Genomic DNA, 25,316 nt, shown 5'->3' with positions numbered 1-25,316 from the left:
CTGGGCTATTTCTAGTTAATCATTTCTTGGACCAATCTATTTTTGGAGTCCTTCATCCCAAAAAATAGACCAACTCTTTGGTCTACCATCTTCCATCTTTAGGGGGCTCTTATAGCACCTTGCATGACCTTCCTTGAGCTTCAGAAATACGTGGGGCACTAATTGGATGACTCCCATAATGCCTGAATTTTCACAACCAATACTAGTTAAAATATCAAACTTATTTTTTTTAAATGCAGCGGAAGGACGACAGTGGGTGGTCGATTTTGAAAACGTCGGGCGGGTCACGGTTATGTATCTAAAAACATACTTGAACTTTAATCAAACCAAAATATTTCATTTACAAGTCTTTATTACAAAACCATATTGCTTGGTAAAACAGTACTACAAAAACAGAGTCTACATAAGTCACAGTATAATGAAATCCTGGAACTTGATGCTACTTTGCTTCGCACCTCGCACATCAAGTCAACTATATGGATTTCCCAAAAATGGGGTCAGTACTGTACCAGACAGGTAGGAAAGCATTCCAGTTCCAACAAGTATAATATGGTAAAACACAATTGGCCATTCAAGGGTCGCAATTGAAAACATTCATTTTGGATCGTAGCTCAATTCTTCGCGACTTAGTGTAGTATCCTTCGCAGGTACCCCTGTACTGAAGCATGAGCTCCTCGAGCTCATCTTAACCATGCAAACACAACTTGGGCTTTCACCCATTCAGTCCAACAATGTACCGAGACAAATCCCTTACATACGGTGATGCATGATTATCACTAGCGTACATCCATTCATTCATAAGTGAACCTATAACTAATGCATTGTTTCGATATTTAGCTAGATCACCCTCAGTATACAGAGGTAATTACTTCGGCATCAGACGAAGCATCTGAGTGTCTTTTATGCTATGTATTTTTGTGTCCAGATACCTGAATGACCTTGTCCGTAGTCTGGTGACAGATTTTATCGTGAGAACCCATGTTAGGCCATTTCGGATGCATCCTGCTACTGTAGTAGTTGGGGTCTATCCCCAACCTTCTAACCTCCGAGTGACGGGAGACCGCCAAACACTTTGGTCTATAATAATGTCACTCGAATGGTACCACCATCGTCTCCACGATAAGCGTAAGTCCTAAAGGGGTTTGACGATATAATCTTAATTATAGGAACATCGAGTGCCTCATAGGCAATCACTGCATTACACACGAAGGGAAATGTGAACCCAACCCCACTCGGTCAGTTTTGAAGCACGAGCCTTATCTCGTGTGTGCAACAACTAACATTACATTTGTTTATATGAATGCGAACATCGCTCTCGACACCTTTGACCTTCACGAGCGCTTCACCCGTAGGTGTATAACCAACTCTGGCACAAGGACACTTACGAGTATCATGCCTATTTGAGGTAGATTAGATCGAGCCATCCAGGTTGAGGTCTCAAACAACATATGTTCATACGATGTCATAGTTATGCCATTTTTGCTCGAGCATCCTTAACTCGTGCGAGCACTTCGCCTATTGAGATGGAAAATTCAACATCATAACACTTTAACGAAATGTGAATCCTTTTGTTAGAGAGATGCACACTGTTGTGCTTACGTTGCATCTTTCGTGGTTTATCGGAAACCTCGGCCTTAATCAGGCCTTGAGTTGGTGATTTAGTGATTACGCGGAAAACTTTAAGCACTTCAGTGTTTTGCGCAAATCCGAAACCCTTCACTTAGGAGTTTCTTCTTTCAACATCATTTTGCATGAAGCATTTATTTGAAATGCTTGAGTAATAGGAATCAGTCATCATACATGTATCCTATATATATACACTACTATTGCACAATTATATTTATAAACTGATCAAGTATGCTAAATGCTTATGCGCCAAATAAATGTGTATAGTAATATATATTATTTTCACACATATAACGTGCAAGTATTACAAAAAAGCATAACAATGCAGAAAAATGCGTACATGCCCAAATAGATGCGCACATAATCATAAAATAAGCATGGCAATGCATGAGAAATATGTATATGCCCAGATAAAAGCATAAACTCATGGCCTAGGCGTATTGTGGCATGCTAGACTAAATAAATTGCGTAAGCACGTGGCCTAGGTGCAAAACAACGCGCTCGACTTGATAAATTGCAGAAAAGAACATATATAGTATACATATTATATATGTGGGAACGTAGTCGCAAGGATGCACAAATGGACACCTGGCGCAAGCACACATGGTGGCCTAGATGGGGTAAACCGAGGAGTAAGACTCTATATCATACACGCGAGAACATACTTGCAAGAATACGTGAGTGGATACCTGGCGCAAGCGCACATAGTGACTTAGATGGCATAAACCAAGGACTAAGACCCTATAACATGAATTTCAACATATTAATACCGATGTCATCGGCGTACAAACCTACCTTGTATTTGTAGACGAGGCTAAGCATAAGGTAGCTCATAGGTCGTGGCTAACACCTATTTTTGTTCGGTATGGTCACAAGGCCGATTTGCATGAGAACAAGGATAGAGAAAGAAAGGGAGCGATAGAGGTTGCGTTTGACTTGCGATGCGCACCTTTATGCACTTGACTCACGAAAAGAGCGAGAAAAGAGAGATATTGGCCAAGAACGGGTCATACTTAGCTTAGGTCAAAGTAGGTTCGACTCACTAGGTTAAGCCTAGTATTGGTGAGGGAGACTCAGACTTAGGTTCAATCCGGTCCAACTAGGTTAGAAAATAGACAAGGTTAAGTGGTTTTGACCCAAGTAGGCTCGGTCTAGGTCAAGTGGGTTCGAGCTCACCCCAAGTGGGCTTGGTCTAGATTAAGTGGGTTTGACCTAATTAGGCCAGTCAAGAATAAAAAAAAAGAAGAGAGAAAAAGCAAAGAAGTGAGAAAACTAACTTGGCTAGGACAAGTGGGCTTGACCCAAGTAGGCTCGGTCTAGGCCAATCTGGTTTAAGCTCACCTCAAGTGAGCTTAATCTAGGTCAAGTGGGCTTGACCCAAGCAAAAAAGCAAGAGAGAGAGAAACCCAAAAGCAAATGTGCTTTTTCATGGGGGTTCACCTCTATTTATAGAAAAATGTAGGTCTTGGATTTGGATATGGGTCAGATCTGATCCAGATCCAAATCCAATAGCAATAGTGCTATTCTTAATGAAGAAGTAATAGAATGGCATTTATGTCCATGTGGGACCCACTAGGTACTTTTATGGGATATTTATGTGGGACCTACAAAATATTTTGTGGGCCCGCCGATATATATATATTTTTTTGAAAAAACTGAAATTGGTCACAAGCTTTGTCTCTTTGAGACTAAGCAGTTTGGTTCGTTAAAAACTTCTTGTTTCGCTTAACGAACCCGGTATGGCTCTCCGAACTTTTTTCAGCAAAAATCGTCGAGGAGATACATGTACGTATCCTAAGCATAGTTGCTCATAGAAATTTCTTTGTTACATATCATTAGGTCAATATGCTGAATATACATAAAGTATGTCGTATATTTAACTAAAAAAACTACAGAAAATTCATGGATCTTACACTACTAGTTCATTCATTTGGATAATTGGGTTCGGATCCGTATATTCCAAAATTGGATCTGTATCAGAATGTATGTGTGCACTAAGTATGTATGCACATGTGTATTTTTGTACCATAGTTGCCAGAGCAGGAATTGGATCCGAAATCTGGAAGCAGCCATTGAGCAAGCAGGAAACATGTGTAGGGAATCATTTAGAAAGGGATGAGCGTAAGAATTGGGATTCCTGAAGGAATCAAGATTATTGAGGGAATTATGATTTCTAAATATGGAAATTATGATGCTTGACGGCATTAGGATTTCTAGTCATGGGAATCGGGATTCCCGGTCATTGCTACTAGGATTCCCGTGTAAAAGGATTGTGATGCTCATCTCATGAGAATCAGATTTCGTGAAGGAATTCGGATTCTCATCACTGGGTATCACAATTCCTGTTTGATTCAGATTCTGGTAATTATGGTTTGTACATATGTGTGCATGGAGTAGCTGGTCCTCCTAACCAAGCTAGAATGGACTGGTTCAGAAAGTCATATTTACAAGTGATGTTTTGCAAATTAAATGCTACAAATGTGACCTTTATAGTTTATTTAGTGGAGAACACGTGTATTATATAAAAAAAATCAAGTTCTTTTGCTGAAATAATTTGATCAAACACACGTTTTCTCATAAGCAAGCAATTGTAAATGCATCTGCAGGTTCTAATAAAAAAAGCTTCAGTTGACCAATTAATTAGAAAAATAGGAAGACCAGTCAAGACTTGGAAGGAGGCCATGAGATGGGATACAAAAGAATTGTGGGTTCACTTAGGTTGCATCTGTAGATGTGAAGAGATAGGGAAACAAAACTTATGCAATCAGTAACTTATACAGTCAATCACGTGTAGTAACTTGTAAAGTCAATCACATGTAGTTGGGTTAGGATGTGATGATGATGACTGATGAGAAACACATGCAACATCACATGCAAACATGCACACAGATATAAGTCAGCAACTTATTTATTTTGTTCTTTTTTGCCTGTGTAGGATTGAATGTAAATATGCATAGTTTCAAATGCACAATATAAAGCAACAAAACGTGAATGTCATCCTAAAAGCCAACATTGTTGAACAGCATTTCTCATTCATTACAATTAAGGGGCTCTGATACTAGATACAAGTTGAAAATTGAATTGTATGTAATGCATGGTCACCAATGTCGGTATTGACTATTCCTCTATGTAGTTCATTAAGCAGGTGGTTCTGCTGGGGAAGTCCTTGGTGTTTAAAAATAAAAGGTAAGAAAATAATTTTTTTCTTAACAAAATATAAACAAATGTTAGCAGAAGTTTTTTAATATGAAAAGAATAATAAAATATGTACTTGAAATATAAAAATAATTAAATTAAAAAAATTATTTAAATATACCATATTATTCTCGAGAACAATGTTTTTAATTCAAGATACTATATTATTCTCGAGAACAATGTTTTTAATACATGACATTTAAAAATATCGGGATATTTTCTATTTGTTCATTTTCTTTGGGGAGAACCTTAAAACATGATATCTTAAAAAAATATGGCAGATGTTGGTGATGCTTTTTTTGTGAGTACATTCCGAATATGGAACAAGTAATATATTATATATCAGACTAGAATATTAAACCTTATATGTATTTGTTGTGCAGATGCACTTGAGGAAGCTCCTACTTTTCCTATATGGCTTGCAATATGTCAAGCAAGTGAAACTAGAGTGTGAGCATTCCTCCAAACTTATCCCACCATTGATTTGAAAAAAATTAGATCATTATTTTTAAGTAGGAGGATGTAATAATATTCTATTCACATATTGAAATGTAAGTGAAACATGAAAATTGCAAACAATAGATATCCAATCACATCAAATGATGCAATTGCAAACTCGTACCATCTCTAGTAAAAATGTGTTTTTATTGCATCATAAATGAGTATCAAACTCTTTTATTCTCTCATCTCTACATACAAACAATAGTGTCATTTTATAGAGACACTTTTTCATTAAGGCTTTGAAATATTATGGCTTGTAAATAAATTATAATGCAATAATGATTGATTAAATATGTATGCTTAAATATTTTAATTCATAGGTACATTTCTGAAAATATATACTTCGTATCAATTTTTAGCAAGTCATACCAATTCTTATAGAAATCATATCAATGTTATATGTCTTTTAAGTAATAGCATACCTAAAACTTTTTAATTCTCATGTACCAGTATTAGTAACTCGTACCCATACCAGTACCATTTCCAGTACCATGTTTCTGTCAAATATGGGTCCTTCCCAATATTGATTTGAGATACATTACCCTTAAAACATGAGATCAAAAGAATGAATAAAGGTTCTTGATATATTTCCAGTCTCTCATTCAACATAATTGTGCAACTTGTAGTCTTCCAAGACTTGAGCTTACTATGTCATTGACTCACTTCCACAACATGGCAAGAGGATATTAGTGGTGTTCAAATTGCACAATGAAATAACATAACGGCTAAATCTGCTTGGTCAATTACATCTCCTTGATATCATCATAGGAAGTTGGGTGATAGGGTGGTTCTGAGTTGCAATACCTGGCAACTTTCAATCTAAAGATCGTGTACCTTCTCCTTGGTTCACCTCTTCTCCTCCTACTGGTGAATGCATGTGCTTCAGTTTAACTAATATTACTAACCAGGGTTGGACAATTGGCGGGCCGAGCTGGCTTAGCCCGGCATGTGCTTCAGTTTAACTAATATTACTAACCAGGGTTGGACAATGGGCAGGCCAAGCTGGCTCAGCCTGTTTAGTGGATGAGCTTGACCGGGTCAAGCCCAACCAGTTGACTAGTCGGGTCGGGCCTAGGCTCAGTTCGGGTCGGACTTGAGTCTAATGCGAAGCCCACGGGCTGCCCGTTGGGCCCATGAACTTAATTTGGTCTTATGTTCACCACACTCCTAATTTGTTTCCTTGTGTGCACAATTTCAGTATGGTACTATTCCTATAAAAATATATGTAGAGTAGATTATCCCATAAATGCCATACTTCATTCCATATATATATATATATAAATATTGGCTATTAATGAAGATAAGGAACTAATGAGTAGAGATCACATTTTTCTTCAAAAATGTTCATTTTTTGTAGATCAAATGTTAGGGATGTGATCCACATGGTTTGTTTAGTAGGAAACTTGTTTTGAATAATGTGATTATATCAAGTAATAATGTTTTTAAACAACAACAACAACAACAACTACGCCTTCATCCCAAAACCTATGGGGTCAGCGATATGAACCAAAAAAGAAATTCATTTTGGGTCTTCCACATGAATCATTTTCCTCCAATCATTTCTATCCAACGCCATGTCCTCGGTGAGGTTCAAAGCATTCATATCCTTTCCTATCATCTCCATCCAAGTCTTCCTAGGCCTACCCCGACCTCTTTTAACTAATATATTTTCCCATTTCTCCAACCTTCTAACTGGAGCATCATTAGGCCTTCGCCGAATATGTCCAAACCACCGTAAACGATTCTCTCGCATCTTATTTTCAATGGGTGCAACACCTACCTTCTTACGTATATCTTCGTTCCGAATCTTATCTTTTATTGTATTTCCACACATCCATCTAAGCATCCGCATCTCAGCTACACTCATTTTTTGAATATGATGTCTCTTGGCAGCCCAACATTCCGTACCATATAGTAAAGCGGGTCTAATAGTCGTCCTATAAAACTTTCCCTTCAACCGCAATGGCATTCTACGATCGCACAACACTCCAGTAGCACTTTTCCATTTCATCCACCCAACCTTTATCCTATGATTTACATCTCCATCAATTTCTCCATACTTTTGAATGATGGATCCCAAATATTTGAAATAATCATTCACCGGTATATCTTGCTCACCAAGCTTCACTACACTCCCATCCCTACTTCGTTGCTTACTAAACCGACATTCCATATATTCAGTCTTACTCTTACTCAACTTAAAACCTCTAGCTTCCAATGTCTGTCTCCATAATTCTAACTTAGCATTAACCCCAGCTCTAGACTCATCAATCAAAACAATATCATCAGCAAACAACATACACCACGGTACATTTTCTTGAATTGATCTCGTAAGCTCATCCATCACTATCGCAAATAGGAAAGGGCTTAAAGCAGATCCTTGATGTAACCCAACCGTTATCGGAAAATTGGTTGTCACCCCTCCACAAGTGCGGACATTGGTTACTACTCCTTCATACATATCTTTAATTATACTAATGTACTTGAGAGAAACACCTTTCTTCATCATTGTCCACCAGAGAACGTCCCTAGGTACTCTATCGTATGCCTTCTCTAAATCAATAAAAACCATATGCAAATCTTTGTTCCTCTCTCTATATCTTTCAATAAGTTGTCTAAGAAGATGTATAGCTTCCATAGTTGATCTTCCAGGCATAAAACCAAATTGATTCTCCGATATCATGACAACCTTCCTCAACCTAGACTCAATCACCCTCTCCCAAAGTTTCATAGTATGACTCATGAGTTTTATACCACGATAGTTTGTGCAATCTTGTATATCACCCTTATTCTTATATAAAGGCACCAAAGTACTCTTCCTCCACTCATTAGGCATCTTATTTGTTCGCCAAATCAAGTTAAAAAGATTTGTCAACCATTCTAAACCTTTCTCTCCCAAGCATTTCCAAGCCTCGATAGGTATACCATCTGGGCCAACTGCCCTTCTTGATTTCATTTTCTTCAAAGCCTCTGCAATTTCTTTCTTTTGAATCTTGCGCATGAAGTCACGATTTATCTCATGAAAAGGAATGGAGAAGTCTCCAAGATCTTGAGCATGACTATCATTAAATAGCTTATCAAAATAATCTTTCCATCTCTCCTTAATCTCCTCATCTTTGACTAAAACCCTTTGCGTTTCATCTTTGATACATCTAACCATACCCAAATCCTTCGATTTCCTATCTCTCATCTTTGCAAGCCTATAAATATCCTTCTCGCCTTCTTTGGTATCCAACTTGTCATAAACCTCCTTATATACCTTAGCCCTCGCGTTTCGAACAACTTTTTTAGCTTCCTTCTTTGCTATCATATACTTCTCCAAATTCTCATTATCACGACTCTTACTTAGATTTCTATAACACTCTTTTAACCTTAATAGCTAATTTGACATCCTCGTTCCACCATGATGTATCCTTACCTAGTGGTGCACCGCCTTTAGACTCACCCAATACCTCCTTAGCTACTTTTCTCATACCACCCGCTATCTTATTCCACATTGATTCTGAATCCTCCTCGAGACACCAATCAACTTCCTTAACTACCTGCTCTACAAACATTCCTTGTTTAGCTCCTTTCAGTGCCCACCACTTAATTCTAGGATCTATCCTATGTCTATCCCTTTTGCGGCATTGTCTAATTCTAAGATCTAAAATTAAGACTCTATGTTGTGTAGCTACACTTTCTCCTGGTATAACCTTACAATCGATGCAACAACCCCTATCTCTCTTTCTAAGTAGGAAAAAATCTATCTGACTCGTATTAACCCCACTTTTAAATGTTACTAGGTGAGACTCCCTCTTCCTAAACCAAGTGTTTGCTAAGATCATATCATAGGACAAACAAAAATCTAAAATCCTTTCTCCACTTTCAGTTCTTTCTCCTATACCATATCCTCCATGGATATTCTCAAATCCCTCCCTACTAATGCCTACATGTCCATTAAGGTCACCGCCGATGAAAAGCTTTTCTCCATAAGATGTCTCTTGTACTACTCCATCTAAATCTTCCCAATGGAATCATCTAAACCTACTTGAGGTGCATAAACACTAATAATATTAATAATATCCGTACCTAATACTAATTTAATAAGTAAAATTCTATCACCCTTCCTACGGACCTCAACTACATTATCTATAAACTGACGACTCATAACAATCCCTACTCCATTCCTATTCCTATTTATTCCTGTATACCAAATCTTATATCCCCAAGGTTCTATCACTTTAGCTTTCTCACCTACCCATTTGGTCTCTTGAAGACATAAAATATCAATCTTTCTCCTACACATAACATCTACTAACTCTACCAACTTACCAGTTAAAGACCCTATGTTCCAAGTGGCTAACCTAATTTTATGGTCTTGGACTAACTTCTTTACCCCCACCCGTCCAACAAAGTGAGGGAACCCTTGCCTATTTGACACCACACCCGGGCGCCGGTGTGACGCGTCGCTTCTGGGCGACGACCTAGCAACCCTTGCACATTTATCACTGCCTCCGGGCCTAGAGAGTACAGCGCGTCGCTCAGTAGGGAACGCCCCAACGAAATTCTCATATTGGTTCATTTTCATAGGATATGACAAAGTTTTTATGCTGGCTGTCACAGGCCTACCGCAACCCTCCTCCTTTATCCGGGCTTGGGACCGGCAGTGTATAACTACACAGGCGGAGTTAATAATGTTTTTAAAGGGGTTCAAAAATCAACGGCCCACAATGTGCCAAAATTTCATCACTCAAAAGATCACATGTTTACGTAAGAAAAGCACAGTCCACGGCTTGATCCTTATCGAACAAACAGTGGTGAACCTATGTCACACGGGTGCGGCGCAATTTTAAAATTTTTGGACATGGGGACTCGGCTATATATATAGATATTTTTAAATATATATATATATATATAATAATATATCCAATGTGCATATATGTGGATATTGTCCTCTAAAGTTTGGCTCCAGCATGAGTGTTTTTACAAACTTTGCAAATTGTACTTTTGCCCTTGCGGAAAGGGGGGTCCGGGGGGCGGCCCTGGCGGGGTGCAGCACTCCCCAGATTTTTTTTTCTGGGGCTTATGTTTGAGACTCATGCTATATATATATATTTAAAAAATATATAAAAAGATCATTTTTTTGTTTTTTGCCCTAAAAATAGACATTTTTGGACTCAATCAACGTTGACCGAGTCCCAAACAAGGACGGACTCGGCCTCGACTCGTTGACCGAGTCCGGGCCGTGTCCGAAGCCGCACCTGTGTCGGGGCGTGTCGACTCGGGTGTGGCGCCTCCCTAGCCGAGTTCGTGTGACATAGTGGTGAACACATCTATGTGGTTAGATTGAGTTGATACAACTTGCAACTAGGAGTGGGCAGTGGGCCGGGCGGCCCGATGGGCTAAGGTTTTTGGCTCGGGTCCGTTAGGTAGAGGGGCATGTGGGTCTGAGTTATTTATTAATTTTTAATAGTATAAAAATTAAAAAAATTTAACTATTGCTTAGTAACTTGGTAACTATTACTATTTACCTAATTAGTTACATTAGTTTATGGAAACTAGAAAGATAATTTATTGGTTGCATGAGAAGTTGGGAACTTGTTAATTATTGCTATTTACAAATGGATTTAGGTCGGGTTGAGCCGGACGTGCCAGGCTATGGGCTGCTCTTCAAACCCGAGCCCGTTAAGAATCAGGCAAGGCTGCATTTAAAGCCCATCTGGCCGAGCTCTAAACAGGCCCGGGCCGGCCCGATGCCCACACTTACTTGCAACTATGATTTCTAGCTCTTTAGTTCCTTACCTTCATTAATATTTTCCTATTTTGGGTAATACATCCGTGCTAAATGAGCATGGTGCTAAATGAGACATGCTATTAGATTTTTTGTTTTTTTTTCCCGAAATTCTGACTGTACAAATGTGATCTATATACTTGTTTTTATAGGAATGAGTTCTTGGAGCCTTTGATTCCGATGCACAGATAGGTTTTTATAAGTTTTCAAAAATCAATGGCCTACCATTTTCATAAATTTTTGAGCCTCCAAATAGTTTTTTTTCATCCAAAATGCATGATCCAAGTGTAGATTTCTAGCAAATCAATCATGCTGAACACATCTATGAGGTTGAAATTGCAAAAAAAACACATCGTAAATCCAATAGCATGTTTTATTTAGCATTGTGCCCATTTAGCACAGATGTATTACCCTATATATGAGTTAATATTTGGTGCTATTGAAGACACTTCATAGGTTTTAGATTAATTTTTGTGAATTAAATTTTATGGACCTGATCTAGTAATCTACAATGTTTGTTTAGTGGGAAATGAGTTTTGAATCATACGATTGTGACACACATTTTTTAAGGGCTTAAAAAATTAACGGTCTGCATTGCACTAAAATTTCAAGGCTCAAAAAAACATATTTTTGGATTGAAATAACATGATCTAAGGTTTGATCCTTAGCAAACAAACCTTGTTGAACACATATATGTGGTCAGATTGAGTTGATAATGCTTGAACCTATGATTTTTAGCTCAATAGTTCCATATAATTTGGTGCCTTCAATAGCGTCAAATATTAACCCTTATATATATGTGTGTGTGTGTGTGTGTGAGGCCTGCTGGCTAGCTCGACTTAACACAAGATTAATTGGGTTTAATTCAGGTTCAGGTAGAGCCCTCTTCTGAAACATAGGCCCAGGATTAACCCATTGGAGCCAGGCTACAGACCACCTGCGGGCCGCCCAACCTGTTGTCCAGCCCTATTAGTAACCACACCTGGGGGTCACCATCAGGTTTGGCTGGGTCGGCACGATTCGAGGCCCAACATGCCCGACAACATTCAATGCTGTCGAGAGCTGGACTTGACTTTTGTCGGGCTCAGGCTCGGGAAACAAAACCCAACTCATAACCCGCCAACAGTCTTGTATTAGTAGGTCGGACAGGCCACACTAGTTGCCATGGAGACCATAGAGAAAAAGATGCCGGAAAAAGGAATTTGCTCCTTTTTTGGCCAAGCACAAGTGACATAAACGATGGCCCCTCTGACGAGCAACCAGAGAGAGAGAGAGGCCTGCCAAAAAAGGGTTTTGACGGGTCGTCAACGCCTCCTTTTCTGCCATTTTTGTGCACCTGCAAGTTGCTTGGTCCTGGAGGTGCCACCATTGACTACCCCTTTCAAACTTTTGAACCTGGTGCTCCAGCTTCTCAGAGAGAGAGAGAGAGAGAGAGAGAGAGAGAGAGAGAGAGAGAGAGAGAGAGAGAGAGAGAGAGAGAGAGAGAGAGGTATCTCTCTCCCGAGTCCCGAGGAAAGAAAGGATGCCCCTCTCTCCTTTCACATCACATCTGCTAAGATTTGATAGTTGGTTTCACTTTGCATCTTTGTCACATCACAGTTGGCTCCAAAAGTCACTTTTTCTGTAAAATGAAAAGAGAGGTTTATTATCACCGTTGTATGCACTCTTCCAACAAAAAATTAAAGTAATAGATAGTAAGTGCCCGACTCAGGCTCACGTTGAGTCTCTCTCTCTTTCTCAAGGAAAGAAAGGAGGTCTCTCTCCTTTCGCATCACAACTTCTAAGATTTGATAGTTGGTTTTACTTTACGTCTTTGTCACATCTCAGTTTGCCCCAAAAGCCACTTTTTTCTGTAAAATGAAAAGAGAGGTTTATTATGACCGTTGTATGCACTTTTTCTACAAAAAATAAAGTAATAGCTAGTAAGAGCCCGACTGGGGCTCATGTTGTTGCTGGAGCATGGCTTGATAAGTTATCGGGCTGGACCTTCAAACATTGACCCTAGTTCGTGTACCTGACAAGCCAATGGGTACTTGGCCCATTGGCTACCCCTAACGGCACACCTTTACCCTTTTTCACTCGAATACACTCTTCAAATGAGTGGGTTCATTTGTTCATATGTAACTACTACTTGTAGCCACACCTTTATTCTTTTGTATTTGAATATAAGCTATTCACACAAATCCTACCACTCAACTGGAATGAGATATGCGAAAAAACAAAGAGTGCTATAAGCACTTACAATGTCCACCAATGGACAAACAAAAGAGATGACACCCAAATCCATAAAGGGACAACACAACATAAAAATATAAATGTCTCTTATTGAAAAGAGAGAGCTCTCAAGAGTAAAAAATACAAGAGGGGGGCACCCCTATATATACAAAAAGAAAGGGAGTGAGGGGTGGCCTTATGGCCTAAAAAGAAGTGCCACAAAAGGGGCTCCCCATGGAGTCGTTGGGAGCCTCCAACGGTCACAAATGTGATCGTTGGGGGCCCCATCGACTCAATGGTGGGGCCCCTTATGTAGGTAAAAAACTAAAATAAAAAAGAAAAAAGAAAGTGCAAAATAAATAAAAAAAGGGAAAAATAACAAGTATCCCTATCGAGTAGTTGTGAAATGACTAAAATACCCCTATTGGGTTTATTAAACTATATATATAAATATATATAGATTACATGTATTTTAACACCCTCCCTCAAGCTTTACGGGGATATAACCGAAAGCTTGTTAAGGAGAAACATAAAACGAGGAGCGACAAGGGCTTTAGTGAAAAAGTTCGCCAACTGATACTCGGATGTGACGTAAGGTAGCACTATGGTTCCTCTTAGGTATTCATCACGCACGTAATGGCAGTCCATCTCGATGTGCTTAGTACGCTCATGGAAGGTGTGATTGCTTGACATATAGAATGCGCTTTTGTTGTCACAACACGTTTTCGAAAGAGTAGAGATGACAATGGCCATATCACTAAGGAGACTTCTTAGCCATACAAGCTCTATGATTGTAGTGGCCATAACACGATATTCCGCTTTTGTTGAGGACAATGATACTTTGTGCTGCTTCTTGCATCTCCAAGAAATCATAGCCACCTAAGAAAACACAAAAACCCGTAGTTGAGACTCTGTCATTGAGATTTCCTCTTCAATCAGCATTGGTATAAGCAATTAAATCAAGTGATGAAGAGGAGGAAAAAAAAACTCTCTTAGTTATGGTGTTTTTGATGTATCTGACGATCCTTAAGACTGCACTCATGTGCACGGTTGTAGGTGCATGTTGAAACTGACTGACTCAGTGGACAACATGAGCTATGTCTGGCCGAGTGATGGATAAATAGGTTAGAGACCCAACAAGTTGACTGTAGGGAGTGGGATCCTCGAGGAGTGTTCCATCTTCCAACCTTAACTTTGCATTGATGACTTCAGGGGTTTCTGTCTTCTTATCATCGGAAATACCAGACGTGAAACAAATGTCAGCAACAAGTTTCATCTGAGAGAGAATGTACCCTCGAGGAGAGTACACTACTTCAATTCCTAAAAAATATCTTAAGAAACCAAGGTCAGACATGTCAAAATTTTCTTTTAAAACTTTTTTAATATCATTAATTCCTTGCTTATCACTTCCAGTAATGTTCATATCATCAACATAAACTAGTAGAATAACTACTGAAGACCCTCCACTTTTCACAAAAAAGCAGTGTCGGTATAGCATGAACGAAAATTCAAACTTGTCATTACATTGCTAAATCTATCATGCCAATCCTTTGGGGCTTGCTTTAAACCATATAATACTTTTTTAAGTTTGAGAATTTTATTTTTCCCAATACATACTCCTGGTGGAGGATCCATGTAAACCTCTTCTTTTAATTCACCATTTAGAAATGCATTCTTAAGATCTAATTTATAGATATGCCATTTTTTAACTGACGCAACGACGATAAGAGTCCTAACACTAGTCATCCTAGCTACGGGTGCGAAAGTTTCTTCATAGTCTATACCGTATTCTTGAGTGTATCCTTTTGCTACTAATCAAGCACTTTTAGTTTTAATTTTGAAGACCCATCTACATCTAATCGATCTCTTTCCAGTGAGTAATGACGTTATTTCCCAAGTTTTTGCCTTTTTAAGGACATTAAGTTCTAAGTTCATGGCTTCAACCCATTGGGGAATGCTTTTGGCTTCATTATAGTGTGAAGGTTCATGAAATGAGTGTAACACAATTAGACACGCTCTATACCTTGGAGTTAGAGACTCATAGGAAACAAACCTATTAGGAGGATTGGAGATTCAACCGGATCTCCTTAAAGAGGTTTCTTCTATGTTGGAACCTTGAGAGTATTTTTCTAAGGCACTCATTTGAACTTGTTGACCATGCCTAACAGAGGTTTGGATTGGTCTATCACTTTCATTTTCAACATTGTTAAGAGGAATATCCTCAAGATCATTCAACAACTCATTAGAGATTTCCTCTTCTTGAGGAGTCTCATCTTCGTGAGAGAGAAGGTCAAATAAGAAAGCATATTCGCTTTCGTCAATATCTTTAGTTTTCTCAAAACCATTTTCATTTTTCAAGAAAGTTACATCTTTGGATACATAGAGTTTGTTATTTTTAAGGTCAAAACATCTAAAACCCTTTTGATTTTCTCCATATCCTAAGAAAATACATTCAATAGCTTTAGGAGATAATGTCTATTTTATGTGTAAGGACAAAACATTTACACCCAAAAATTGTTAATCTATTGAAATCCGGTGTTCTTTCAAATAGTTTTTCATATGGAGATGTATTTTGTAAGGATGAAGATATCATTCTATTTGTCAAGTAAGTTGAGGTTAAGGCAGTTTCCGCCCAAAAACTTTTTGGAATTTCTTTGGAGATAAGAAGTGTCTCAGTGGTTTTCAAGATGTGTCTATGCTTTCTTTCAGTTAAACCATTTTATTGAGGAGTCCTAGGACACGATCTTTGATGACAAATTCCATCTATTTCTAAATAATTTTGAAATTCATGTGATAGATACTCTCCACCCGAATCGGATCTAAGAGTAGAGATATTACTTGAAAATTGATTTTTGACTATCATATGAAATTTCTTGAAGAAGTCAAAGACTTCGGATTTTAAATTGAGAAAGTAGATCTACACATATCTAGTGTAGTCATCAATGAAAGTAATATAATAGGAGTATCCTTCTTTAGACATGACCGGAGAAGGGTCCCAAACGTCCGAATGGACTAACTCAAAAGGTCTTTTGGACACAAAAGTTCGATTTGGAAAATGAGTGAATTTTATTTTTCCAAAAATACAATTCTTGCAAACAAAATGTTTCTCATTACAAAATTTCTTTCCAAAAGGAAAGGAGTACATTTTTGAGAAACTTGGATGTCTAAGTCTTTGATGTCAAGTTTCAATATTTTTATCTTGGACATGGTTACAAAAAGAGTTAAAGGGAAGTTTCAAGTTGCTCATGTAATAGAGATCTCCCTTCCTATGGCCTTGCCCAATCTGCTTCCCGGATCAAAGATATTGTATAGAGCAATCCTTAGTTGAGAAGAAGATTTCACATCCATGATCACATATTTGAGCAACAGAGAGACGATTTAAATTAAGTTGAGGTACCACTCTTACGTTTGGCACAAAGAAATCTTTGGAAAAATTTAAAGCTCCAAAACTTTTTACTTGTAAAGATGTACCATCGGTAGTTGAAACATAGGAGTTTTTAGAGTTATTACACAAATCGAAAAGCCCATTTTCAAGAGGGGTCATATGAAAGGAAGCTCCAGAATCAAGGATCCAAGAAGACATACCTGGAGGAGAGGAAGAAGCTATGGTGGCACCCGAGGTTGACGGTGATTTGAGTAGAATTTGTAGTGCTTCCGATAGTTGAGCAAGAGAAAAAGACTCATTCCCTTTGATAATTTCCTCCTTCTTTTGAGTAGCTTCTTCAACGAAGGCAACCTTATTCTTAGGCCCTTCATTCAACTTAGGGCAATTAGGTCTTATATGGCCCGGTTCTTGGCAATGATCGCAAATGACTCTTCTATAGTTGCCATTATAGTTATTTTGCCTTCCAAAGTGTGGAGGCTTATAGGCTTTCACATGATTGCCAGGTTTAGACACGACCAAAATGTCATCTCCTCCTTTAATCATGCGAAGACGAGTTTCTTCTTGGCATATTTCGGCTATGACATCTTCCAAGGAAAAAAACTTAGATCTATGAAGAAGGGAAGATCTAACTTGTTCATGTTCAGGCCTAAGCCCACGTAGAAATTGGAAAAAGTGTTCTTTTTCCATTTGTTCTCTTCTTAGTTCCACATCTACACTAGAAACCCACTTTGGTTCTAGTAAAGATAGTTAATCTCATAAGAGTCCAAGAGTGCTAAAGTAATCCCTCATATTCATTTCTCCTTGCTTGGTAGTTCGGATTTTTTCTTGGAGGAAGAATTGACGAGCAAGGTCTTTTTGAGTAAACATACCTTTCATAAAGAACCATGCTTCATTAGCCATCCGAAATTTAGCAATGTTGACGCAAATTTTGAGCTCCACATTGTTCATGAACCAAGCAAGAATCTTGGCATGCTTACTTTCCCAATCTTCCACTTTAAATTGGTGATCTTCAATGGCCTTCATGCGGACATTTCTTCAAGAGCTTTTTCTTGATCACCATCCATCTTGGTGAGTTGGAGCTGTGGTTCCGGAATGGTGCCCATAACGTATCCCCAAAGCTTTTTACCCTTGAGGTTGTTCTCCATGGCGGCGGACCACATCATATAGTTGGAGCCATTAAGCTTGAAGGAGAGATCAATCTTTTGTTCCCCTTCCATTTAATCTCTCACAAGAAGACAAACAAAGAGATATACAAAATAAACAATATATAACTACTCAACTAGCTATATTAAGAATCAAGAGCATACACAAAGCTCTGATACCATGTAATGAGATATGTGGAAAAACAAAGAGTGCTGTAAGCACTTACAATGTCCACCAATGGACAAACAAAAGAGATGACACCCAAATCCACAAAGGGACAACACAACATAAAAATATAAATGTCTCTATGGCCTAAAAAGAAGTGCCACAAAGCGGGCTCCCCATGGAGTCGTTGGGAGCCCCCAACGGTCACAAATGTGACCATTGGGGGGACCCATCGACTCAATGGTGGGGCCCCTTATGTGGGTAAAAAACTAAAATAAAAAAAGAAAAAAAGAAAGTGCAAAATAAATACAAAAAGGGGAAAATAACAAGTACCCCTATCAGGTACTTGTGAAATGACTAAAATACCCCTACTGGGTATATTAAACTATATATATATATATATATATATATATATATATATATATATATATATATATAGATTACATGTATTTTAACATCAACAACTTCAAATTCATCATAAAGAGACATTTCTTCTTATGGTCAGGACTGATTGCAAACCCTATTTTTGATTGCATTATGTTGTTTCATCTATTTTTTCTATTTCGAGTAAGCAAATTATTTGGTCTTTTACTTGCCTCTGATTGGCTCTTAGATTTGCTTGTGGCTGTCTTTCCTCATGTTTTGCTCAAATAAAACTTTAGCAGGTATGTCACACCATGCTACTCTTATTTCAACATCATTGGATTATTATCAAGTTGTTTTCTCATATGAGAATAGCTGTCGCAAGCTAGTCATTTGACCTCTTTCTTTAGAATTGCAGTTTTTTAGAGAGATTCTTGTTAACAGCTTTAGGTCAAGTTTTTAATCTTGTATTTTAATCTCTTTCATGGTTGCACCTCTAAATTTATAGACCGGGCTTTCTCTTGCATGAATCAAGCTTTCCAAAATTTGGATTGGAACTCTGAAAAATTCACACACGAAGTGATTGGCCAAAATCTCAAAAGTTCTATGTTTTTGATGAATAAAAGAAAACCTATAATGGGTGAAATTTTTTCTTTTGGCTTCTTAAATAGCATAACACAACTGTATTAGATCTTAACAGTTTGGTGAGAATGACCAAAAAAATGTTGGTTAGCTCTTAGTTTTGTTTAGTTTCAAACAGTGATATAATGACTTCCTATTTCATAATGTATACAATGGCCCACAAGGGCTTTGCTCATCTAGTATGGGCGACTTGTGAATGTCACCAAGATGATGGGACGTCACAAGTTCGAAGCCCACGAGTGGTGTCTCTTACTGCAGGGTCGAAGCTAGGTGTATTCTTCAGTGAGGGGGGGGGTGGAGGAGTTCAAGGGTTTTAACAACTGGAGGCCAGCCAATGTGCGCTGCATGATGTTTTTTTTTCCTTGGATTATCTAAAAAAATGTTATACACTATAATGCCAAGATAATCAGATGCATGTTACTTTTCGATGGAATAGGGTGTATCACATTATTTCATGGTACAATATGCTGATACATTGTATCTTATAATACAATACAATACCATAGTTATAATATTGCCTGGCTGATGCGAAAGATAGAGGACCGGGCAACCCGCTATGACAAATTTAAGCCTGTCCTTTAGTTTAGGCCATTCCACCAGTTGTATATGTATCTTTCACGTGAATGCATCAATGCCTGATTTAAACAATTAAAAGTGAAACCCAACAAGTATCTAAATTGGTTTCATTTATCCTAACCCAAGTCGTATTTGTCGTAGCATATCGTATGATATGTATGAGAACTATCAGGTAACTTGACACACCCGTATCTTGATATGATATGTATGAGAACTATCAGGTAACTTGGCACTCGTATCTTGATATGGGCGTGTATGTTCTGTATTAGGACTTTTGTGTTATATGATATACAAGATGCATGATATACACTTGTATCTTGTGAAATATTCGTGCCATACATGACATTATCTTGATTATTAGAAGTTGATATTTTATATAGTTCATACCTTATAATTGTCTGATATGTGATATTACGGCTTTAGTTTGTAGCTATTTCATTGTTTCTTGCATAGTGTATTTTTTAGATTTTTCTGATTTTATTAAAAATATATTTTTTACAATATGATACAATACATATTTTATTTTGGGTCTGGCTTATATGAGCATTGATGCACTTTTTTTGCAACCTTGATTCTAACTGCATTCACGTGAAGAAATTATAGCATTACAATATTTGCATTACACCCAAATAAAAAACTAGTTTACCAAAATAAAGCACTGCATAGAAAACATGATTAAAACAGTTGGGAAAATAAAATCCTTAAGCATTTTAGATAGCGGGTTCGAACCAATTAACACTGGTTCAAGCTTGTTGAATATCCTACCCAACCTTTGCATCTTAGCATGTTATACCCATACACTTTGCTGGTGACCGAAATGCTAATGAAAAAATTTGGGCCTGTGGGATACCAAATTATATCGACAATCTTATTTCAATGTGTATGTTAGCACTGACCACATGCCTTTGTATATATGTTTAACTTTGTGATTTTGTTTCAAGAATAAAAGTGCGAAAGTTATTTATAAAAAAAAAGAAAAACATAGAAGAAAACCAACATTAATTAATGTCGAACTAATATGAGTTTCATTAATGAAACACAAAATGATCTATGATACTGCGACACAGCAGTCAGCAGTTCGGCTGCGGTCATGTCAAAATACGTCGACACGGTTACAGGTACTCCAACCTCAAAAAAAAAGCAGAATCCCCCTCCCGAAACCCTCTCTAATCTCGCTCCTGGGACCCTCGACTCTCTCTCTCTCTCTCTCCCTGGTCTCGCTCTTCCCCCCTTCTTTGGCTCTTATCTTCCCCTTTCTCGTCGTTCCCCCTTTCTCTCTCTCTCTCAAGAGAGAGAGAGAGAGAGAGAGAGAGAGAGAGAGAGAGAGAGAGAGAGAGAGAGAGAGAGAGAGAGAGAGTCGGTGCCCTTCCCACCCCCTTTTCCTTCTTAATCAATTAAAAATTTCATTAAGGCCCCTACCATTCTTCATATTCTTAATTTATTTTACTCTTTCTTAATTTATTTTACTCTTTGTATTCATAATATCATCTTCTTCCTCTTTTATTTAAAAATAACCAAAAGATTCCCTTTTATATTTTTTCAAACACCTGCATATTTTTAAAACAACTGTTATTTATAAAATTTCATTTTACTCTTACTTCCTCTTTTACATTTAAAATGTTATTATTTTATTTTATTTAAAAATATTATATATATAGCTGTGTCCCTATACCCACATTTTTTGAACTAGCTCTGTCATACCCTTCGTACTTGCACCTGCACCTGCACCTGCACCTGCACCTAGGTGACATAGCAAATGATTTGACCAACCTGTCATGATAAGAACAAAGCAGAACTTATCACGTGGGCCTGACAGGTTTTCTAGGTTTAATTTGATTTGAACTTCAAATTGAAATATGATTTCATAGTGTACATATGACCTATGTTTTGGTAGAGGCAAACATTGGATCAGGAACGACCTAGGTTAGTAAGTTAGTTTGATGCAATGTTGTAAGTATCTCTATCGACATGACAATGGGGCACTCAAGTAGTGAGTGAAAGTCGATTGAAAATCGAGTGAAACTATTGCCATCATATTGTTTCGGGTGGTATTTCTCGGTTGAAGTATCATTTAGCTGGGACACATCATAATGTTGCCCTTTGCAGCTCATGGGATTTACAATAGCAATGCCAACAATTACTCACTGGCCTGAGAGAAATAAGACAAGAAAAAGAGATGACAGACATAAATGAGGTATGCGCAGCCCTGAGAGGATGTGCATGAGGAAGATGAGCTCCCTACTGATCCTACAAACCCCTAGCATAACACAAGGAGGAGAAGAAAAAGATGATGATGATGATTGAGATTATATTTTGAAAAAAACTTGGTTATTTAACACTCAAGTGTTCATAAACTTGGTTATTTTTTTTATGTAATATGAAAATGAGTCTTGTGGCATGTTCTTAATTGCAAGATATTTAATAATTTGTATTGTTCTTGTGAGATATGCATGCAATATTATCTATATTAGTTGATGCTTGATGATGTCTTATGCAACTTATAGAGACATATCATATGTGATTTTATGGTTGTATTTTGTGGAATTCAACATTGTTTCAGGTGTTATGATTTTTTTAGAATTTTTGCTATTTTTCTGATTTCATGCTTTTTTTGGATTTTTTTGAATTTTTTTATTAAAAATTTTGATTTTTATGATATGCTATGATACGTATCTAACTTTGGGCTTGATCAATACGGGTAATGATACACTACTTACAACCTTAGTTTGATGCAACCTGACCATTTGGTAGGTTGGATATGGGCTGCCGACAACCTATAATCGGCTTCCTGCAACTATATGATATAACAAATTTATATAAATTAGAAAGTTTTTGAAAGGAAATAAGTGACCCACTAGAGTTTTCCTTTCCCCCATTTTGGCAAGCATCATCAATCATGAGTCATCACCTCTTCTCACTCCTCCCGGCCATATTTTGGTGGTTAGTTGCTGAATATTTCGGTATCACCTTAGGCACAGGCAGTTAGGCTCCAGGCCTTCAAGCATCATCAATCATGAGTCATCAGCTCTTCTCACTCCTCCCCGCCATATTTTGGTGGTTGGTTGCTGAATATTTCGGTATTGCCTTAGGCACAGGCAGTTAGGCTCCAGGACTTCAAGCATGAAACCCCACCCTTCTCTCTCTCAGTGGGATGACTAGCTGGTAACTGCTGACTGGTAGCTGAACGTGTTGGCGATTTAGTGAAGGATTTCGTCCATTCAGGCTGCCTTACTCCTTTTATGCCCATTGGCCAACCGGTGGGCTGTGAGCTGGACGTTCAGCTGCAGCCCTGCTTTTCCTTTTCATTGGTCAGGTTGACCAGGCCACGACCCATCAGTCCACGCCTTAGGTTGAGCAGCCCTAATATTTGGAAGTGGGAAACATAGGAAATTTCTGTTAGAAACTTCCCCTGCAATTACAAATGCGAGACAAAATTTCATATTGAAAATTTTCTCTATATGATTTGCCCAGCCATGTGGGGGAACATTTTGCTTCTAGCGAGGGAGAGATTTTTCCTAGATAATTTTTCAGAGCTTTGCTTTCTTTCCAGCTCTACATGTTATGTTTTTTGTATGAGTATTCTAGATATGATACAAACAGTTTTACCACTTCCAAACATGGCAATAAGGATTGACACAATGCCATGTAAAGCCTTGTGAGTTGGCCCTCGTAAGAGTCCTGTGTGAGTATGATCCTTATAGTTATTGGACGTGCATTTGCAGTGAGGCAAAGGATCATTTCTTGAGAACAGTGGCTACTTGTCCATATCATATAACTGTATACTGTAAAGTATAAACTATGAAGCTATGTCACATGGATACAGCTGAAGATATGGGGATATGGCCATTTTTATGAAACTTTCAATGTAACTAATACACAAAGGGGGTACGGAACGGGAGTCAGAATGAAGTATCCGTGTGACAGCTATGAAATATATAATGTAAGAATCAAAGTATATGCTTGTAGGCTTGTGGAGCATCTACAACCATCAATCTCAATTTGGTGGGTTAGTGCGGTTGGGAGGTCTTCAGGTTGTTGTATCATGATTTATTTTGGACAGGGCATATATGTTATTACTGCACAATTTTTCTTGATCTTCAACATTAAGTAGAGGTTGAAGGATGAGGGAAGTGGTCTAATCTTGGTTCATTGTCATGAGCAGGTTCACTTCAAAGTTCTTAACGAATGTGCACCTTTACCAGAGGAAAAATTCAAGGCTGCAATTAAAGACAATTATGTTGGGAAGAACAAGTTCAAGTTTGAGTTGACAGGTGAACAGGTTAGTATATTTTTAATTTCGGGAACGATTTGAAAGTTGTCAACAGATTTCTTGATGTCAAGAATCTTGGTCTCCTTGCTTGGCGATATTTTGGTTACAATTACAAGGTATGTGTGCCTCTGGTTGTTCACACCTGTTTGCTTTCTTTATCAGGTGAATAAGCTCTGCAAACTTTTCCGTTCTAACACTGAATCCGGCAAAGCACACATAAGTGGTAAGCTTCATGCTTCTAGTGATGTGACTGATGAGAGACGACGTAGGCCAGTGAGAGAGGACCAGAAACACCCGGGAAGGGTAAGAGATAGACGACCAGCAACAACAAGTAAGATTCATGGAATCCAGATGGAAATTGCATCTAGGGTTCCTGGACTCCCAAGGGAGAGTGAACCCATTATAGCGGCTCATGGCATTAGAGCGGTTCATGGACTTCCAAGGGAGAGGGCACTAATCAGTGGAGTTCGTGGACTTCCAAGGGAGAGTGTGCCAATTACTGGGGTTCACAGACTTCCAATGGAGAGTGCACTAGTTTGTGGGGTTCGTATGAGGGAGAGTGACATCTATGACAGAGAAGTTTATGCATTACCACCATCCCCACCACCTCCTCCTCCAACTTATGTGAATGAGGACTCTCTACATGCTGATCTTCGTCGTAGAGAATTGGAACTGGAAATGCGTGAGCGCAGGCTTGTGGATTTGGAGCGGAGGCAGCAAGAGATGATCCGGTACAGGGAACCTTACAAGTATAGTGACCCTGCAGCATACCATGATCATCTGTTACCACCTGGAAGGGATTATACTTCTCTGCGTCGATATTGACTTGGAGGGATCTAACTGAAAGTTGGTAGTCGGTACTGTTGCGGCATGGCTTTTTGTGTGCTGTTCTTGCTTCGATGTGTAGCAAATGGTCTTGAGTCGTGACTGCTAGTTCCTTTTCTTTTTCCCTTTTTCTTTCCAATCCGTCCTTCAAGCACTTGTGGAGTAGGCAAGGAATATAATGTTCAATTAAGGATCACTCGTTTCATTTTAGATTTAACTTGCTCTTCTTTGTTATTTCCTTGATTTGCACCTTATGAGTATGGTTAATTGTTATAATGTGCTATTTGATGCTGCCATTGAATTACCCGTTACCTTGAAGTCTCAAGGACTTCTCTGCTTCTATATCTGCAGGTTAACTATCTTACTTTCCAAGTATACTTGTGCTCAGCTCCTTGATATTTGATCCAAGTTTGGATAACCAGGTGACGGTGACTGACTGCAGATTTATCTGTAGGTGTGACGGTGACTGACTGCAGATTTATCTGTAGGTGTTTGACTCTTCTTTTTATTCCTGTGTTGTCAAGCATTTGCAAAAATATTTTTATGTGCAAAGGCTAGGTCTTTTTTTTTTGCATATTAAAATGTAGGCCAAGCTTAATAAACTTTAGCTCACTGCTACTTATTTGGTGGCACAAAAC

General features: G+C 38.2%; 1 protein-coding gene across 2 annotated transcripts in view; it reads left to right on the top strand.

Moving 5' to 3' along the window:
• Nucleotides 1–24,895, top strand: part of LOC149821333 (uncharacterized) — a 32,512-nt gene extending 7,617 nt beyond the window's left edge. For both annotated transcript variants that reach the window (XM_089981964.1, XM_089981965.1), the window contains exons 3-4: nt 23,746–23,862; nt 24,016–24,895. In XM_089981964.1, coding sequence (XP_089838090.1) covers nt 23,746–23,862; nt 24,016–24,678 — 780 coding nt within the window. In that variant the 3' untranslated portion in view covers nt 24,679–24,895. The remainder of the gene's footprint in view (nt 1–23,745; nt 23,863–24,015) is intronic.
• Nucleotides 24,896–25,316: the final 421 nt, after the last annotated feature.

This window comes from Nuphar pumila, chromosome 12 (assembly GCF_984573655.1).
Source record: "Nuphar pumila chromosome 12, dmNupPumi1.hap1.1, whole genome shotgun sequence".
Taxonomy (NCBI): domain Eukaryota; kingdom Viridiplantae; phylum Streptophyta; class Magnoliopsida; order Nymphaeales; family Nymphaeaceae; genus Nuphar; species Nuphar pumila.
Note: the sequence above shows the minus strand (reverse complement) of the source record. Positions and strands in the feature narration are given on the sequence as shown.